This window comes from Scardinius erythrophthalmus (assembly GCF_964197995.2).
Source record: "Scardinius erythrophthalmus genome assembly, chromosome: 3".
NCBI lineage: Eukaryota > Metazoa > Chordata > Actinopteri > Cypriniformes > Leuciscidae > Scardinius > Scardinius erythrophthalmus.
The window spans coordinates 103,470-125,000 of NC_138223.1; the positions used below are offsets into that span (position 1 = coordinate 103,470).

Sequence of the window (21,531 nt, forward strand, 5' to 3'; positions counted from 1 at the left end):
TGGCCCACATCTTTTCCAAAGGTAATTTGCTGACTGGTACGTCAGAAAGACGATGGCCCAAATCATGTCTAGTGCCGAATTTCTCCCATAGACCGTAAAAGACAGATTCCCGCCCGATTCTGACTAGATATGAGCCGCCATAGAGACACTTGACTAACGTTAGCCGCGGCGGCCGTTCGTAATGTTCTTCGACGGTAACGTTAGTTTCCACACGTGTAATTCCTGTCAGAAACTCTGGATTAAGTGTTTTTTTTAGTTCTCTTTAGTAACGATTGTTCTGTCCTGCTTTATGTTGTACTTTTCATAATACTTTTAGGGCCATAATTACGCCAGCATAAATTGTACGATAAACTTAGCCGGTACTGGCCGAATCTGGGTTCCAATTGAAAAATGTACATTCCTTATGATTTATTTAAACCGTGGTTAATGTACCACACATTGGTTGTATTACCACAGTTTTACCATGGGTTTACGAACGTATCTTGAATTACATTTAAGCCTTACAACTAACATCTACAAAATAACAACAGAAATACAAGTTAGGCTACCATTTAATGATACAGACTTTATTACAGAAGTAAGTTACACAATCTTAAAGAAAATATAAGCTTGCATTTATTCTCACATTTGACAAAACAATGAACTACAAAGCTAATTTACAAGATAATCTACTTTATTTTACAGTATCCTTGATACATATGTTACATGTACTTAACTTACCATAGTAATAACTGTAAATTATGCATAATTACATGCAAGTAACCCTCAACTGAACCCCCCTAACCCTATAGTAAGTACATGTAGTTAATTAATATTACTCAGTACTTAAATATATAATTACAATGTAATTATATAATTGAGTTTAGCTCAAAAACATGTGATGCCGCATCCAGGCCAGTAGTGGGCAGCGTGGAGTCTGGCAGACAGGCCCGTAGGTTACAGTCCAGCTTTGGTTCTGTCTTCACCTTCAGCCCAAATGGACTGAATACACAGCACATTAACACACGGCTTGCTGGAATACTCCATTGTTATCGGTCAGCTGCATAAGTAGCCATGTAACAGTGCACTAACGTCCATTCAGCCAGTGTTTTCATAAATAACCCGTACATTATTAGGGCCCCAAAGCCAAGCAGAGAGAATGTACATTATAGGACCTTGAAAGGTTTAACAAAAGGAAAAAATCATTGTCAATCATGCATCATTTCACGAAAGAGAAAACGGGTTGGAATCAAGGACAGAGAGATGGAGAAAGGATTGCTTTGAGTAGAGACATTAGTGACCAACGAAGGGATATAACTCTAATATAATTATCTCAACGTGATCCTATTCTCTGATGATTTCCCCTGTGTTTTCAGGCTCGTCTCTGATCTTCCCTCTGGTTCTTCCGGTTCTGACCATCGCTGGACTCTTGCTGTTTTGGCTCTGTAAGAAGCGTCAGTCTCGAGGTAAAACTTTATTAACAGCAGGAGCTGAAAACCGTCAAAGACTTCTGCAGAGGTGCCATAAAGCCAAAGGAGGATGACCCCTTCCATATTGTAGCCTTGTCACCTAAAATGGATGAGTGTGTGAAGGTCCTGTTTTGGAAAAGAAAGGTGTATGTTTCAGTGCTGATTCATTTAATGTGAAAGAGGTGTATACAAATTGCGTGAAAGTTTCTAACAGGAAAGTGTTAGATAACAGGAGTGATAGACCATGGCGTAATGTCATTGGGTTAGGCAGAGATGGTAGACCACACTGACCGCTAGCTAACCCTAACCCACACTGACCGCTAGCTGACCCTAACCCTAACTCACACTGACCGCTAGCTGACCCTAACCCTAACCCTAACCCACACTGACCGCTAGCTGACCCTAACCCTAACCCACACTGACCGCTAGCTGACCCTAACCCTAACCCACACTGACCGCTAGCTGACCCTAACCCTAACCCACACTGACCGCTAGCTGAGAGAGCGGGAGACATGCAGTGGAGAATCTTCATGGGGTTATAGCTGTGAATGCTTTCATTTCTGTAATAAACCCAGAGATTAGCTCCGATTGTCCTTTCTGCTCGCAGAGAGAAACCGTTTTTCATGCTTTTATGTTTTGCGATAGATTGAGACCATTATTTATTGTTGTAGAGTCTTTTTTAAAGGAGAACTCCGGTCAATTTTAACATTGAGCTCATTTTTTTGTACATTTGGAGTGCTGTCAATACAGAGAACAACGACAAAAATCGGTGTTACCTACACCGAGTTATTCTATTTTTAAAATTTGCACTCTGTTGACTTCAATGGGGCAAGTACTAAACCTGCTTTTAGCCTCTTAACATCCTTGATGTGTCATTACAAGTGCACAGGTCATGTGAGTGATTCCTTCAGAGTGAACACGAGTGGATCTGACTGCAGTAGATGTGAAAGATATGTATAAAAATGATGTTATTTAAGCCAGCGCAAATACCTGTGTTTACATCCTGTTTTCGGTCGAAGCCCAAAGTAGTCGATTGCCGAGTTCACGCGCGTGATCATAGGTAACTAAACCTATGCGCGTGAACTCGTCCCTGCTGGAAGAACGCGGTTCTGTGGTTACCGATCTTCACCGCACTTTTGCTGTTGGTGTACAGAGATTTTATAATGTCAAATGTTTTTCCGCCGATGCCAATTTGTAGGATTTTGTACAGTAGACCATCATGCCAAATTGAATCAAATGCTTTTTTAAAGTCTACAAAACATGTGAATATTTTCCTTTGTTTGTCGTTGATGTTCTTGTTGATTAGAGTGTGGAGGGAATAGATGTGGTCGGATGTGCGGTGTTTTGGTAAAAAGCCAATCTGAGCTTTATTTAAGATGTTGTGTGCTGAGATGTGTGAGACGATGCGTGTGTTGATGATACTGCAGAACAGTTTTCCCAACACACTGCCCACACTGATCCCGCGGTAGTTACCGGGGTCGAATCTATCAGCGCTCTTAAATATGGGGGTGATGAGTCCCTCAGACCAGATCTCAGGGAAGTGTCCAGACCAGAACACCAGATTAAATAATTTGGCTATTGTTTGAGTCATGCTGGGACTGCTGAGTTTAAGCATTTCGTTATTAATGTGATCTTGTCCACATGCTTTCTTTAATTTAAGATTTTTAATATGATCTGATATTTAAGATATTGTTATAGATTTATCTAATGGATTTTGATAATTCTTAATAGTTTTTTCCATGTCTTCTAGTGTTTTCTTTATTTTACTCTGAGGCTGGTTGAGGTCGGCCGGTTCAATTTTTTGTCGAGATGAAACGATCGAATCTTGCGTCCCGACGCCCGTTGTCGTATATGAATTCCCACGACACTCTAATGCCTGGTTCAGATTACACGATTTTAGCCCGATTTTGCCACGATCCGTTTGACTTAAGGCGAGCATACACTGTGCGATGTCTGTGCGATTTCAGCAAGGAACCTACTCACACTGAACGAGTAGATCGCATGCGATGTAAAGCCAAAGCTCAGGATTTATGTGCCCACACTGTACGGTCCGAACGTCGAGCTGCGACTTGACTGCTCACACTATACGTGTGAAATATGCGCGAATCAGCGCGATAAATCCTCGTGCCGGGTTGCGCCTATGGACGATATCATGTAGCCTATCCAGAGATATTGTCAAAACAAGCATCAGCTATTAATATCAAGAAGATTTAGCATTTCCAATTTATATATTAAATTATTAGTAGGCTAGTATTATTATTATTATTATTATTAGGGAAGGCTACTTTTATTATTAAACTGATAGGCTATTATAATTACATAGCCACGCAACAATTTCATAGCGCATCACCGCATAACTAACGCGCTGTGAGGATAATAAAATATTAGCCTACATAGAAGCTTTACTTCTCCTCATTAAAAATTGTCTAAAACATTTAGGTCGATTACAATGAATTATACATATAATTAATTATTAACAGTCTATAATATGTCCGAACACTGCAATAATTCATCAATGAAAATTAAAAACAGCTTTATTTCCAAACATTTTTTTAATAATAAAAGAGGCAAAGTGTAGGCTACATCGCAGGTGGCTTGGAAGAAGTGGGTAATGGTTAATCCATTTTGCAACAGGAACTGGAGGTAAGCAACAGTAATAGCTTTGAACTACAGAACTTAAAGATCTCCCTTTTTTCGTTAGGGTTAGGTTTTTTTTTTTTTTTTTTTTTTGCTGCAGATGAAATTGTTTTCGCGCAGGCGCAGTGAGGGAAAAAACACTGAGTTTAGGGCAATCGGTTCGTAGCTCTGCTTCAACTGTGCGATATAGTCACGAGGAGCGACCAAAATTTCTAACATGCCTGAAATTCATCCGACCATCCGATTGCCGGTCGTGAGAGGTTAATCGCCTCTCGTTTCCCCCTGTACACTGCACGAACACTGCACGACAAACGACGCACGACAAAGCTGAAAATCGGCCCGACCCGAAAAAGAGTCGCACGAGTCAGAATTCGGCTCAAAATCGGACGAAAATCGCACAGTGTATGCCCGCCTTTAGAGTGTCGTGGGAATTCGTATACGACAACGGGCGTCGGGACGCAAGATTCGATCGTTTCATCTCGTATAGTGTGTCATAGTGGGCGACAGCCTACGTTGCGTCTGCGATGCTTCACGACACCACGACAAAAAGACTAGCATGTTTAATTTTTTTTCGGTCCTCCACGACGGGAACTATCACGTGTGACATTGACCAATAGGAGCACAGACGCATTTCCATACACAGCTTTCAAAAATGCCGAAACGAAATAGAGACGATGGTGTTGCTAAGTGGAGTTATGAAATGGAGGAAAGGTTCGTGGAGCCGTGGCAACAGTACTCCTGCCTGTATGACGTTTCATCGAGAGAGTACCATGACAGAATTAAAAAAAGAAAAATACTGGCGAAAAATAGCAGAAGTACTTCAGCAACCCGGTGAGTAACTGACTGGAATAAGCATTAAGCTAACTAATCATTCATTAAATTGTACTTCGCCATAGAGAAACTTGTTTGTGTGAGTGTGATTATGTATGTGTGTTACGAGTGAGAATGCGTGAGTGTGTGTGAATGAGCGAGCGAGCAAGAGTGTGTGAATGAGCGAGCGAGCAGAGAGTGTGTGTGTGTGAATGAGTGAGCGAGAGTATGAGTGAGCGAGAGTGTTTGTGTTGTGTGTGTGTGAATGAGCGAGCGAGACTGAGTGTGTGTGAATGAGCGAGCAAGAGTGTGTGAATGAGCGAGCGAGAGTGTGTGTGAATGAGTGAGCGAGAGTGTGTGTGAATGAGTGAGCGAGAGTGTTTATGTGTGTGTGAATGAGCGAGCGAGAGTGAGTGAGTGTGTGTGAATGAGTGAGTTTATGTGTGTGTATTATGTGAGTGAGTTTAAGTGTGTGTGTGTGTGTGTGTGTGTGTGTGTGTGTGTGTGTGTGTGTGTGTGTGTGTGTGTGTGAATGAGTGAGTGTGTGTGAATGAGTGAGTTTATGTGTGTGTATGTGAGTGAGTTTAAGTGTGTGTGTGTGTGTGTGTGTGTGTGTGTGTGTGTGTGTGTGAATGAGTGATTGTGTGTGAATGAGTGAGTTTATGTGTGTGTATGTTAGTGAGTTTAAGTGTGTGTGTGTGTGTGTGTGTGTGTGTGTGTGTGTATGCATGTTAGACTAGATTTTACATGTGCTAGATTAGTAAATTAATCTGATTTCTTTCCTACAGCCGGTGAGGTCCAAATAAAAGCTGCTTCCCTCCGAACACAGTATGGGAAAGTCCTCCGGTGAAAACCAAGTGGCAGCGGTGACAAAGAATTAACTTCCAGACAGAAGTGGATTTTAAAAAATCTCCAGTTTCTACAACCTTTTGTTGTCCAACGTATGTCTCAGTCTACGCTGAATGTAAGTTTTGGCTAAAGGTTGTTACAGTACTTTCCAACTTTTACATACAATTTGTGAGCTTTCTATACAAACATGTATTGTGCCATTACTTATTATGCCTGATATTTTTTTTTAAATGTAAAAAAAATGTATCATAGTTGGATGACTTGGAGCAGAGCATCACAGATGAGGGTGGTGAAGATCAGGAGACAGAGGAGGATGTGTCGGAGTCAAACACCTCACATCTGGACCATCAACTTCACAAACCTCACTTGCAGCCTCATCATCCTACCAGCATCATCAGGTTTCAATCACTAATCCTGAAAGAGCACACAAGTCCAAACAAAAGTTACGGGAAAAATCATTTGATGAAGTTGAAATGGAGAAAGTAACTGTTTTAAAAAAATGATCTGAAACACTGGTAGATGCTGGAAAGGATGTTAATCAAACATTTGGCAAACAGGTAGTGACTGAGATTAAGCTGATTAAAGACCCACTGACCAAAATGAGACTGCGTCGCAACATCCTTATGATGTTGTATGATGCGCATGAAAGTGAGGCCAGATTAGCTTTACACCCAGCGAGTGTTACGCCCCCAAACAACTTGGCAGGGACACACCAATTTTAACCAACAATACCAAAATACACCCAGTCATGTACGCCCTGTAACACCTCCAGTGAGCTATCTCAGGGCAGTAGAAGAGGCATATGACCAGGACATAAATGGGGTGTAAGTACTGATTGGTAAGTAAGTGATGGTGCAGTCACATTGTATCTTAAAAGCTTTTTTTTTTTTTTTGACACTTTGAAAGTGGTTAATGTTTAATCTGTTCTGTAATGTTTGCACATTTCAAAAGGGTTCATTTTTGTGAGTAAATGTCCCTTTGTTCAAAATGTAAGACGTTTGAAATGAGTCAAGAGAAGTCTTATTTGATTTCAATAAAAAAAATGTACTAAAGAAAATGCATCTTGTGTATTTTTTTAAACGTATTTCATATTAATTTTAACCATTACAAATTCAAAAATGTTTAATGACACATATAATTAAGCCTTTAAAGGGTTAGTGTTATGTAAATATTAGTATAATATACAACCAAAACAAAGGTTGAAAACTTTAGTAAAACTTTAGTAAAATGTTAAGGGTTAGTTCACATAAAAATGTGATTCTGTCATTAATTACTCCCCCTCATGTCGTTCCAGACCCACAAGCCCCTTTGTCACCTTTGGAACACAAATTAAGATATTCAAAAATATCTTAATTTGTATTCCGAAGATGAATAAAGATTTTACAGGTTTGGAACAACATGAGGGAGAGTAATTAATGGCAGAATCACATTTTAATCACAAAATGGTTAATATGAAAAGATTTAATCAGTTGGTGTCCATGTTTAAATCATATTTTCCTGCCAGGAAACAGATCCAGCTGGTGAAGGAAAATATGCTTTTAAACTGTCTCTCTGATTTCTGGCGACGGTCGTGGCATTCCGTGCACTGCTTGCTTCCACAGAGGAGTTCTCCATCCCTTCTCCAAGCTCCAGGAACCATGTTGTGATTGGCATCTTCCACATCTGCAAAGGCTGAAGGCAGGTGCACATCAGACGCCTTCTTCCTCAGGAAGTTGTGCACACAGAGTGAAGCCAGTGTAACTGTTGTTACTTTCTCAGGCTCCAGTGCGATGTTGGAAAGAAAGACACGGAGTCTACTGGCTAAAATTCCAAACGCGTTTTCTACTGTACGCCTTGCCCTTGATAGCCTGTAGTTGAATATTCGCTGCCCATGGTCCAGATTTCGGAAGGGGTATGGCTTCATCAGATCGATTCGGGGAGGGAAAGCTTCATCACCAACAAATGCATCGGGTGAAGATATGCTGCTCCCTGGCAGTGGCTCTGGGGTGGCACATTCAGCAGATCTCTGTCCGTGGCAGCTCGGAGGTCTGACTGGCCAAATATTCCTCCATCTGACACTCTTCCTTGTACGCCGACATTGGCATAAATAAATTTGTAATCTGCGTCGACTACTGCCATGGGTACAACTGAAAATCTAGACTTGTAGTTGTGGTACTTCCAGAGTTTGCAGGTGGCTGGATGTAGATGTGCTTTCCATCTATAGCTCCTAAGCAATTAGGAAACTGCCATTTGGTTTCTAATCCCATAGCCACCTCTCTCCACTCCGCCTCCGTTGTAGGAGTCTGAAAAAAATAAACACCATATATAATTAATACGTGTAATGTTATCTCATTTTTACAGAGGTTATACTTAATTAAAAAGTCCACTTATTATAAATCAAAAACATATCCATAACTCTGGTTAAAACGCTTCGTTTTGGGATTATTCAGTAAAGGCTTCTCTTTGTGTAAACCCACTGTCTTGAAATGTACGTCTGTTATTTACATCAAATGACTTGCCTTTAAATGATCCTCCTTTAAGACGCCATACAAGGCTTGACAAGTCTCCATTACTATCTCACTGAGAGTACTACGGTCGATCCGGGACTGGAAGCTCAGAGATCTAAACGTCTCTCCTGTGGAAGGAAGCATGTATAAGGTTTATAATGTACCATGGCCTGGATTTACAGACACAGCAAGATTAAGCACAAATTAGGCATTAAATGAGATGGAGCATTTAAGTAGCTTTTATAAACTTTCCTTAAAAACATTATCTTAAAAAATGTCACTGACATATTTTAAGATAAGTCAGTGCAAATTACTTTTAGTTTAAACAGCTCAAACTTGCATTTTAGTCTGGGACTACCGGACTAGATTAAATTTTGTCAGTGAAACCAGGGTCATATAATTTTTTTTAAATGTACTTTTTACCGGTAGCAAGGAATCGTAGGGTAAGGGACAGCCTCATTCTTGCACTGATTGCTCTTCTCAGTTTTGTGTCCCTTCTTTGGATAAATGGTGTAACTTTGCCAAGCAAGTAGCTGAAATCCTCCACATCCACCCTAACCCTAACCCTTCCTGTCACTGTCCTTCAGTGTAAAAAAACAAGAGCAAAAAAAAACGTCAGGCTTTTTTTTCAGGGTTTAGCCCATAGCAATGTTTAACTTATAAAACCTTCACACATAATGCAAAACTTCAAAACAATAAAAGAAAAATAACCCTTCAGTGTAAAAAACAAGAACAAAAAAAACGTCAGGCTTTTTTAGCGCAATTTTCCACCGGACAAAATTGCGATTGTTAACTCATGATTTCTGTTCTGTCTGTGCGCACCAATCTTGCACTTCTATCTCCTCCTCAACCAGACCACCATGAGACTTCGGGTTTTCGGCATTATGTTAAGGAAGGTCTAATCTCTGGAACGCACAAAAAAAATCCAGGAAAAGATTTACTATCTCTTAGTGTTGTGATCCCATGACTTCAGAAAATTGTTTTTATTACTTGTTTTCAGGGTTTTAGCCCATAGCAATGTTTAACTTATAAAACCTTCACACATAATGCAAAACTTCAAAACAATAAAAAAAAATGCCTTGGAAATGGTATTGCATTTTTTATAATTGAGAGTAAGTCTATAGAGCATGGCATGGTGTTATGAAGTTTTTTATTGTTAAAGGCTCAGTTACCCATGTGACTGCATAACAATAAATGGTTACTTCTGAACATTAGAAGTATTTAATTAAATTGGTGAACAAATAATTGTTTTAACAGTCTGTTTTTGAAATATCTTATCGTTGTGGCAAGCTAGCAACATTTATATTACTTTTACTACTGGCTAAAAGTACAAATATAGGCTTAACGTTATATAAAAAATATATATTTTACCTCAAGTTCTCTTTGAAGGATTGACAGTCCATACTGTCCTCTTCGTGCAATCCAGGAACGTGTCCATTGTAGGGTTTTCTTTCTTTCTTTTTTCTTTTTCTGAACACAAGACAGCCAATACGAAAATCGCCGCTTCATCCATTGTTTGTTTACGTTCGTTTCCGGAAGTCAGGCGCTACTAGTTTCGCCTTCAAAGACGGCACGTGATGACTGGTCTGGAAGAAACGTGTAGTCTGACATGGTTCTTGTCCACGACACGACAAGATTTTAGGAGTCAAAATCGTGTAATCTGACACAGCGACTATCGCATACGACAAGCATAAGTCAAACGGATCGTGGCAAAATCGGGCTAAAATCGTGTAATCTGAAGCAGGCATTAGAGAGAGGGTCTGCTGTGCTCTACTGTGTGGATGTCCTGCTCTTCAGTCTTTTGGTCTGAAATGATCAATTTCTGATGAAATTTTCTTTATCTTTAGGTCATGTTCCACGAACATTTAAACTGGCAGTTATAAAACCTCTCATTAAAGGGGTGGTTTACTGCCTTTTTTCTTAGCTTGATTGTGTTTATGGGCTGCAATATAACATGTCTTCGTGTTTCGTTTGTTAAAAAACGCCTTATTTTTCATAAATTTCACCTTTATTGTAAGCCGCTTCCTCCTCTGTCATTTGAACGACCGGTTGACTTCCTGAGTCTATGAAACCACTCCCTCAGAAAGAGGCAATGAGCTCAGATTGGTTAGTTCGGCCGGCGTGCTGTAATTGGCTAAACTGCGTCCGGAATCTTCACGCCCATTACCTTTACGGGCGACAGTTGCATGTGCTCCGGACCCGGTCAAATGTAATGGTGTCAATATTGCCTCATCAGTTTGAGCCAGAATCAGACCCAGAGAGCGGTGATGAAGAGAGTCAAGCAGAACCTCCGCAAACACGGCTCTTACTAAACGTTTCTGAATGGTAATTTTTTTTAATTATTATTATTTTCTCAAAGAATTCCCATACGCTGTTACTTGAAAATGCTACTGCTGTTTGTTAGCTTTTGAGATACGCTTTCCCCCTGATTAAACATTTAATATAACTGAATACATGACTGAGTAATACCGTTTTTTAAAGATATTGTTTTATTGATAGAATGAACAACCGTTTAACTATTCACAACACTTACCGGTAGTTTACTCAGTTTGTCGTTTTCTTTAGGTGTACATGTGATAACAGCAGCTGAAGTTCGCTGTTGCGATAATTTTTTGAAGTTTGTACACGTTTCTTATACACACAAAATAACATCGAACTAACTAGCTACTATAACCAAACAGCTTTGGCATTGGTTTGCGTTCTTGATCAAATAAAAAAATTACGTCAAGTATACACGGGTTTCTTGTATACAAACAATACCGGATGCGCGCGCATCCAAGAGGCAGAAAACCGCTAGCTGTTATGCCGAGTTCTGTAAAAGAACATTGTAATTAACGTAGATTTCGCATTGTTTGTAATTTCTTGCTGACTCAATAATAAACTGCAATTTCAGAGTTGGATCTGTTTTTTTGTGTTTATATTATATTAATATAACATTATGTAAAACGTCCAACTGTTTACGAATTAAAATCCGGACATACTGTGATGCATGAATTATCATGTTAACGTTAGACTATAGCAATGTAGTAATGCAATAGCCAATGTTAGGAGTGCAGCATCTATAGAGCTTTGCTTTTATATAAGTTAGCCTTGTTTACGTTACGACCTGCAACATTTCATGACACATAGCCTATAACGTTACTTTACTGTAAATCAAAGATTTGACGATGGATTATGTGGGAACCCTTAGTACCTCCGAACGTGGCGATTAGCCTAATTTATATTAAAAAAACTTACTCTCAGCAATGGTGAGATCTTGCCGGATCTATGCAATACATGACGATCTTTGGATTGTGGATGACAAGAAGTGGCCAGCAATTGTATGGCCTGATATAATTATCTTATTCAGACACCAAGTATAGGCTACAAGAGAAATGATTAGAGCATACAAATCCCTTGATGCATACTACGTGCTAATATGGTCATGTGCAGCTTGTCAAATACTTTGATGCTGCACCGGATTTTTTGCGTGTTGAGGATGTGCTCGTCAAAGGCAAGGCATTAAAGCCAAGCCTTATGATTTTAAGGCATTTTTTTGGCAAAACCATGCTTCCCCATAGTAATGTTGAACATCAGGCACCCAGCACTGGCTACAACTCCTTGGCATTTTGACTTAGCAACAACACATACTAGCCGAACCCTTTACTCCGGTACGAAGAGCGCGGGTCTTTTGCCTCTTGGTTGCGTGCGCAAGCAGTGATGACGTCGCCGAGAAATCCATGTATACATGGAAAATACGTTTACAAAATTTGTACATATACAAATTCGGGTCCAAAATGTTTATACGCATCTGTCATATACTAAAGCCAGCGCTGGCATTTTTTTACATCCTTGATAAAACTAAAACATTACGTCTTAAATTATACAGGCAAATACATTTAAAATGATTAAACCTTACTTGCAGGTTGTGTCCTCTGGTTTTAAAGCTGTAACTGCTTCATGTTGGAGTAATAGTTTCTTGTTGAATCCGGCATTGAACTCGTGTAGATTCTGGAAGCTGTCTTCCGTAAAATGCGCAGCACAGAGAGCTAAACTACGATTGTAATTGTCAGGAACATAATCAAACTTAAGTTTTAACCATTGTTGACGAACTACAGCGTCTGTAGGAAGCCTGAACACAGAAGACCTGACGGCTACAGCTCTCCACTATAACTCCTCCTCTTCGACAGCAGAACATGTTCCGGAGGGAGGGTGGATGTAAATGTATGGGTTAGTTACGTATAAAACCCGGGAAGTATCTCGTTGTAGTCCCATTCGAGTCGTTTTTGTAGGCATTAAACTTCCTGATTTTTAAAAGACAATATCTCTGCTTACGTTGAACTTTCAGCGCAGCAACTTTGCAGATACTGTTCATGCACCAACAGCAACATTACACAGTATTTAAAATGAAAAAAGTGAAATAGCAATCAACCACCCCTTTAATAAACCACAATTAGATCCGAATAATCTAGCAAATTATAGACCCATTTCAAATCTTCCATTTATGTCTAAAATACTAGAAAAAGTTGTGTCTGCCCAACTGGGCTCTTTCTTGCAAGAAAATTTGATCATATAACACCAATTTTATCATCTCTACATTGGTTACCTATAAAGTTCCGTATTAATAACAAGGTATTGCTACTGACTTATAAAGCCCTAAACGGCTTAGCTCCAGTCTATTTAACGGATCTTCTATCGCCCTATAATCAGGGTTCTAAATTAACTTTTTTGATCACCAGCCAATTTGGCGGGTAACTTTCTAAAGATGAACTGATGGAGTTGTAGGACACCATTAGGTCCTGATGGAGTTGTAGGACACCATTAGGTCCTGATGGAGTTGTAGGACACCATTAGGTCCTGATGGAGTTGTAGGACACCATTAGGTCCTGATGGAGTTGTAGGACACCATTAGGTCCTGATGGAGTTGTAGGACACCATTAGGTCCTGATGGAGTTGTAGGACACCATTAGGTCCTGATGGAGTTGTAGGACACCATTAGGTCCTGATGGAGTTGTAGGACACCATTAGGTCCTGATGGAGTTGTAGGACACCATTAGGTCCTGATGGAGTTGTAGGACACCATTAGGTCCTGATGGAGTTGTAGGACACCATTAGGTCCTGATGGAGTTGTAGGACACCATTAGGTCACCTGATGGAGTTGTAGGACACCATTAGGTCCTGATGGAGTTGTAGGACACCATTAGGTCCTGATGGAGTTGTAGGACACCATTAGGTCCTGATGGAGTTGTAGGACACCATTAGGTCCTGATGGAGTTGTAGGACACCATTAGGTCCTGATGGAGTTGTAGGACACCATTAGGTCACCTGATGGAGTTGTAGGACACCATTAGGTCCTGATGGAGTTGTAGGACACCATTAGGTCCTGATGGAGTTGTAGGACACCATTAGGTCCTGATGGAGTTGTAGGACACCATTAGGTCCTGATGGAGTTGTAGGACACCATTAGGTCCTGATGGAGTTTTTCGGTTCCTTGCCACTGTTGCCATTGGCTTGCTCAGTTGGGGATATTTTGGGGATATTTAATTTAATTAATCAATCAACAATACTTTTGATCAGCATTACCAAACGTGGACGTTTTCCACTAGAAACAAACACTGATGTATTATTTTAATTTAATGCTGTGAAGCTGCTTTGATACAATCTGTGTTGTGAAAAGCGCTATATAAATAAGCATGAACTGCAAGTCTTAAATGTGTCATCTGTCTTCATACAAGTGAATTCGACTTTTCTAAAAGAAAAATGTATGTTATCGATTTGTTTCTATTAATAGGAAAATGTCATATCCATCAACCCTAATGGAGTAACTCTAAACCCAACTCTGCTCATGTTAAAGCAGCTTTAGATGTGTTTAGAGTCTGTAAAGGTTTTAAAAGATCTGTATCTCTTCTAAATGAGATTAATATATGTTTGTGATGCGCTTTATCTTTTGTTTGTTTCTTCTCTTTTTTTTTTTTTTTTCAAATTATTGTTGTTTCAAATTATATTTACCAAATGTGAAAATCTGTGAAAGAAATGTGTCAAGAACTTGATATTAAATTCTGTAATTTAGAAAATGCAAAAAAAAAAAAAAAAAGGAAAGGTAGTGTCAGAGAATGTCTATTATGGCGAGAAGTTTCACTCTCAGTACACTTCCGGCTTCTGAACTGGTTGCAGTTCCACTCTGGCTCCACATGAGGGCGCTCACAGGACGAGTGCAGAATGAATGGAGGTCTATGGCGCTATACCAATAAAAATCCACTTTTCTCAGGATATAATTTTTTGTCTTGTAATTTGAATGTTGTATTCGAAAGGAGATGCAAATAAATTACACATTGCTGGGTGTTAGATTTTTTTGAGTCACGTATTTGCTTTAAAAAGTCTTTTAAAGTGTCAATGACGTCATATACATGTACGACCAGAGATACTGCTTCACGGCAATCCTTCAGTCACTCTGGTGCGTTCGCGCTGTGCACTTTCTTTTCTCTCGAGGCATCGACAACACAGCTGACACAGGTAAACACACTTGCTAGAAGAGTTTTTGTTTTGTTTGTTTCTGGTCCCGGTCCCGCTGCGGATGACACGATGCCATCAAGCGGTATCTCTGGTCGTAATCAGTCCTTCACTGACCAATCAGCGTTCATTAGCAGAATGCTAGCGTGTTATGGGCAACAACAACCCAACCTGTAAGAAAACGAAAGGACATAAGTACTCGTTCGTTCAACTTTCGACCTAAAACCCATGTTGAACTTGCAAAATCTACAATCAGATTTGAGATTTATCAACGGCAATCGGGTGAAAGAGACACATTTAGCTGTCTAGCCCCATTGACTCCCATTCATTTTGCACTCATGGCGATCGCCCCCAGTGGAACTCTGGTGGAACTACAACCAAAATTCGGTACAATAGAGCTTAATAGGGAGTGGGCAGGCTCTCCGTAGACGGGCTCTGGTAGTGTTCAGAAATCCGCAAGAGGGCACTTTAAGACGCGCGAGCCGCGCTGGATCGTCCAATCAGTGAAGCGCTGTGGTGTTTAGTTTCCGGGTCAGAGGTTACAGCCCGTCAGCGCGTGTGGAAGCTTCTAGCACTGCACGTGAATGTTGATGTGAGATATTAAAGAGCCTCTCCGTGTGTGTGTGTGTGTGTGTGTGTGTGTGTTCTCGGCGGTGTTTCTGCAGTGAAGCGGCGATGTTCGGGTGTTTAGTCGCGGGCAGACTGGTGAGAACATCATCATCATCATCATCATCATCATCACACACAATAGCGCATGAAGTCACATGATCCGCATAGATCGCCTGTAATTCTGCTGACGGTGACGTTTATATGAGTTCAGACCAGCCTTTCATCACATGCAGCTGTTAGGGTTATATGGCAAGCCAAAGTATTCATAAACGCCTGGTCGGGCGTCTGATTGCACACTGACACGTCAAAAGCGTGCGTTTCGACCGCCAAACGCGCGTCCCTGACGCGCGATTTGCCATAAAAGCGCACGTTCTTAACGCGCGCTTTGTGGTCACGGAAAACGCGCGTCACAAACGCGCGGTTTTTGCATCAAAACGCGCGTCCTCGACGTGTGATCTGCCATTTAAAACGCACGTTTGAAACGTGCGCTTTGGGGTCACCGAAAACGCGCGTTTTTGACGCGCGTTTATAATAACAAAAATGGGCGTTGAAAACGTGTGTTTTGACTAGGACAAAACGCACGCTTTTGACGTGTAAACAGTTAACCCAAACAGGCAGTACAAACGTGTGTGAAGTTTCCAACCAGGCGAAAAGGACGCGTCAGTAGCCGCGTTTCCATTATTGCGAAATAAAAATACGCTCAATGGAAACACGTCAATTTCGCAAAAACTCCCGTTTATCGCAAAAAAGTTTTTACGCTCTCATGAGGTGGTTTTTCAGGCAATTCGAAAAAGGAATATTTCGCAAAACTGCAATGGAAACAGTTTTTGCGCATTTACAGTCACCTGACTTAGAAGACGCGGTGTGTTTGAGGTCCATGTATAGCTACGCAAATAGGCCTAACAATTATTTTATATTATTTTATTTTAACATTTAATAGGCTATATTTAGAGGACGCTTTTACGCAAAAAAAGAACAAAGCTGAGTGTGGAGCGCGCACTGCATGGCACGGAGGCGCGGTCGCGAACACTTGCATTTTCCTACCAACAGTGGAAACAACTTAAAAATACTCTATCATTTCTGGTCATACAGAAAATAATAATACATTATTCTCAACTACTTTTATTTGTGTAAACTCACAAGAACAAAATAAAACGTTGTGCTTGTGTAAAGTAAAAGAAAACAATCAGACGCACTTTCATGATCTCCGTAAACTGGAGCGCGAGAACTGAAACAAATATAGGCTAAAGCTTGAAATGTCCACTTTAAAACGAACAAATTCGAATCGAAAGCTTACCTTCTGATTTTGTAATTCGAAAGGTGCATTTCTCTCTAAAAGCGCATCTGCTTAACAGCGGAGATGGAGATGTGATTTTAGCCAAAACAATAGTTTATTAATAATATTAATGGCTCTTCTCATTCAGCACTGCGGGAAAAACATCAATTCCAGGTTCTAATTTGGCCTTAGAAAACCAGTAAAATCGACATGTTTTCCATATTAATTTGTGACTATTTTAAATGTTTAATAAAGGGGCAAAAAGTCATAAACAAACATCTGAAAATTCTTCGATATTTACTTTTTTTGCGCAGCAGCTGGTGTAGCCAGTTCAAATTAAAATTTTGGTGTTCCACTTTGCGTTTTAAAAAGACAACAACCGTTCATTTTTCGTTTTTCAATTACGGGTTAAAAAAAGGAAAAACGAATGGACACAAAATAGCCTATGGATCGTTTGGACAGAATACGAGACAGAGTTCTTTATTAAATTCATTAAAAAATAATAATAATTAGACTATAGGAATACTGGATTCTAAATCTCAAAGAAATGCCACAATCAAAACCTCGGAGCAGAAATGAGGGCGAAACACCCAGAAACTCCATGTGTCGTTCGCATTATAAGGGTCTTTCCCTGCCATTAATGCTTGGATAACACGCCACGTCTCCTTTCATTAATAATAATAATGTCTAATGCGGTGGCTGTGATATTATATAAACCAACGTCAGTTGCCGTGATTTTGGGAATGACTTATCGCGAGAGAAAAAAGGATGTTTTAGTTGCATAACATCGGTAATGGAAACGCCGTCATTTCGCAATAGTTTTTTATCGATATTTAGATAATAGCGCAAAACATTTGCGCAAATCTGTAATGGAAACGCGGCTAGTGTCATTGGCTCCTGAAGGCTTGGGTCTAACCATTTCTGTGGGCTTAGGGGGGTTTAGCTACTGTTCATAGACTAGGCTACCACCATTTAACATGCCATAGATCAGGTTATTCAGCCTATCTATTTTGTCCTTTTTTTGTAGAACTTATAGAAATAATATATTTAAATTGCAGTTTTATCAAAATTTAGATAAAAATAAAATTGCCTTGTTTTTCTTCACTCTTGCCTTTGTCCCTATGTGGTTTTGGTCTCTTGTATTATCATTAAACCCAAGCAAAACAGCATGGAATTATCGATGGCAAATTTTACAGAGGAGGGGATTATAATTGGTGAGTTATTATAATCCAATAGTTATCATTTAAGTTTAAAAAAAGAAAGAGAGAAAAAACCACGTTTTTTATTTTCCAATTGTAATTTTGGTAACATTACAAAAAGGTTTCATACATTAAGTACATTAGTTCACATGAATTAATAATGAACTGCACTTCTACATGTTAATTTCAAATTTCATTTCAACCTTTACTAATTAAAACTATTAAACTATTAAAACAAAAGTTGTTGTTAACATTACTTAATGCACTGCGAACTAACAGGGTACTAAAAGGGTACACTTCTCAGATTAGTAAAGTAAAACAAAGTTCTTAAAGTAGTTTAAGTTTATGAACTTTTTAAATGTATACAATACATAATGTTGTTTATATATATATAATTATTTTTATTTCTTTTTTACAAAACATTTTCAACCCTAAAACTTCAAGAAAATCAATGTTAAATATCTGGACAAGTTCTGGGCCAGATTTTAGGTTGATGTCTCAATAAATGAGCTTTAGGAAAGATTGTATTGTGCGCAGTACCAAAATTTTCCACTAGATGACATCCAGACTCCACCGATGAGATCTTCGACTTCCATGTATGGTTTTTAGTGATCTGAACCTTATTTCCATACTATTCCAAATATGTATGAAGTAGACATCCTATTCAGAAATAGTTAGGGCAGTAATGTTAATATTTGATTTGAATTCAATCTCTAAAACACATATAAAAATGTACGGAAAGAATCAAAGCCCGAGTTATAGTTTGCCTCCACATCACAAATGAAGAATCTATTGGTATTTATCTACTGCTGTCATTTCTTTTGATAATTACTTGTTTGGGGTGCTCCATTTTTAATTTAATTTAATTTTAATTCTGTAATGGTAATGTATGTACAGTATTTCAATGTACAGTATGTCATATTACACCTCTTTAGATGCTATCTTCAGTCTAAAAATGTATTTAATCAAGTAAGAATATTCAAATATACAAAAATACAATCTAGATATACATCAAAATAACTTGAAGGTTACAAAAAGTAATGCAAGAATGATTTAATGTAATTTCAGAACCGTTCTGAGATAGTATTTTTCATGTCGTGTATGTTGACATTTAGTAGGCTACACTATGATTGCCCAAAGAATTCACATTTAACTTTTTAATGTTAACAAATGTATAGGTAATGCAGAGGAGTACTGTGTGCTTTGCAGCATGCTGCAGACGAACCCAACGTATTGAAATGGTATACAACTTACAATACACACACCCAAAAATCATTAGTTTAACTTTATGTGCCATGTTTTTAGGGCCCAAGCCCTGAAAGGGCAAAGGCCCTATTGTTTTCCTTAGGATTATTTTTTATTATTATTATTATTATTATTATTATTTTTCTTACGACTATTCAGGCACTTTTGGGGCCCTTAACATGCTCGAAAACTCTTTAAACTTTGCAAACGGGTCAGAACCCGCGGCCATCCGGGCCGGGCTGAAGCTGGTACCCGGGCGTGGCGGGGGGGCTCGACAGCGCCCCCTGGAACGGGGTCCGAAAACTTGGTCCATAAATCAAACATGCTTGCATGTAATCATCCATTTGAACGGGTCACAAATGAGACAAATGAGCAAATTTTCTGTAAAAAACAAGACATAATAACAAAGCCAGTGTTACTTAATGGTCAAGTAGTTGAAACAGTGGGAACTTTTAACACACAACGTCTAAGTCTGCTCAGAAAATTGAACTGTTTGGGTGTCAGTACTAAGATTATTGAGCTTGTGTATATCACACACATTGAAAGTGTTTTAACTTTTCATCTTTCTGCTTGGTTTGGCCATTTAAACTGTAAGCTTAAGAAAAAGCTTAACAAGATAGTGTTAATGGCTAGTAAGATAGTAGGAAAACCACAAAAACAATTGACTCAAATATACATTGACAGAATGAGTAAAAAGGCAAGAAAGATCACAATAGATAGTACTCACCCTCTCTCTAGTGAGTTTGAACTTTTGAAGTCCGGGAGGCGCTTCAGAGTGCCTCTGGCTAAAAGTACTTTTAAAAAATCCTTTATTCTGAATGCCATTAGTATCCTTAATCAAATTAAGTGACAACAACAAATAAGTTAACTTGATGTATTTAAGTATATTTTTCTTTTATTTTTTAGAAATATTCTCTCTTGTACGAGTTGTTGTTTGCATGTCTCTTGTATATGTCGAGAATAAACAGGGATCTTGGAGTTTTACGCCGTCGCTGGAATAATCACGGCCTGCGCACTGAGGGATTTAGCCACTTTTATTTGAAAATAAACCTATCTATCGATCTAGATGTAGATGACTATCCATCTATCTAGAGATGTAGAGATGGATTATCCATGTTAATGGGTTGACTGGTTTTATTTGGTGCTAAATGAGGTGAAGACTTAATAACATAAGCCTTATAACATAGACAGTATTTATTTATATTTGAAACCTGGTAAGATGCATCACATTTGTAGAAAATAAATTGGATAAAAAATATAATTGATTGATCCCAGGATGTAAATTAGTTCTGTTACCATTGCTCACATTTAAGAAAATAAATAAAAAGCATATGTTAAATCTAAAAAATTAGGATGACTTGTGCATGTTTGAAATAACATGAGGGTGAATAAATATAGACAGAATGTTTTGAATTTTGAGTGAACTATCGGATGTTTCTGTAATTTGGTCCCTGTAAAGCATCTTGGTGGCACCCTGCTCGCAATAGTGATACATTTTATAGTCATTATATATATATATATATATATATATATATATATATATATATAAAGGTTATGTTGCTTAACAAATTTTCATTACAACTGCATCGATCAAGAACCACATCTGTACGCTTTTCCCCAATCAAATGTTAACTTTTAAAGTTTGAAAACTTGAGGTATAGATATACAGCTAGAATGGTATTAATGTGCTAAAGAAGGCAATCTTATCTTGGTAAAAAAAAAAATGTTTTCATAAAATTGCAATCTAGATATTTTCTTTGGCCTACACAAGAAAAAGAAAATGGAAAAAATATAGGGACAAATTAAGTTCTTATGTCCTGCCCTGAGCACAAGCTCTCATTCTAATCCTGTAAGTCTTAAATACTTCTATAAAGTATAAAATACCCTATTTAAACACTAAGTCTTAAAAAAATTAAATGGATAATATCACCTCTGTACTTAATTACTGTTTGTCTGTGTTACGCGCACAATATTTGAACAAAAAAGTTTCGCTACCTGCTTGTGATACCTTCAAATGTAAGCACAACAAAAGTCCACGTTGTTCTCTAAAGACAGATACTGATTAACCTGCATTGATTGCTTACCTCCACCGTAACTGATTTTCCCACACAAATGTTAATTATTTCATGTTAGAGCTAGAATGACCACTAATGTGTTTATTTACAAAAAGGCATGAGCGAAGAAAAACAAGGCAATTTTATTTTTATCTAAATTTTGATAAAACTGCAATTTAAATATATTATTTCTATAAGTTCTACAAAAAAAGGACAAAATAGATAGGCTGAATAACCTGATCTATGGCATGTTAAATGGTGGTAGCCTAGTCTATGAACAGTAGCTAAACCCCCCTAAGCCCACAGAAATGGTTAGACCCAAGCCTTCAGGAGCCAATGACACTGACGCGTCCTTTTCGCCTGGTTGGAAACTTCACACACGTTTGTACTGCCTGTTTGGGTTAACTGTTTACACGTCAAAAGCGTGCG

The 21,531-nt window shown here is 38.7% G+C and overlaps 1 protein-coding gene and 1 long non-coding RNA gene across 2 annotated transcripts in view; both read left to right on the forward strand.

Moving 5' to 3' along the window:
* Positions 1 to 4,681: 4,681 nt before the first annotated feature.
* On the forward strand, positions 4,682 to 6,793 carry LOC308688420. Its single transcript, XR_014029893.1, has 3 exons — positions 4,682 to 4,916; positions 5,684 to 5,859; positions 5,997 to 6,793. It is a non-coding gene; the product is annotated as an uncharacterized lncRNA (long non-coding RNA).
* Positions 6,794 to 15,221: 8,428 nt separating this feature from the next.
* hikeshi (heat shock protein nuclear import factor hikeshi) overlaps positions 15,222 to 21,531 on the forward strand; it is a 15,410-nt gene continuing 9,100 nt past the window's right edge. The window contains exon 1 of the mRNA XM_081361038.1: positions 15,222 to 15,424. Within this exon, the coding sequence (XP_081217164.1) occupies positions 15,395 to 15,424 (30 nt within the window). The 5' untranslated portion in view covers positions 15,222 to 15,394. The remainder of the gene's footprint in view (positions 15,425 to 21,531) is intronic.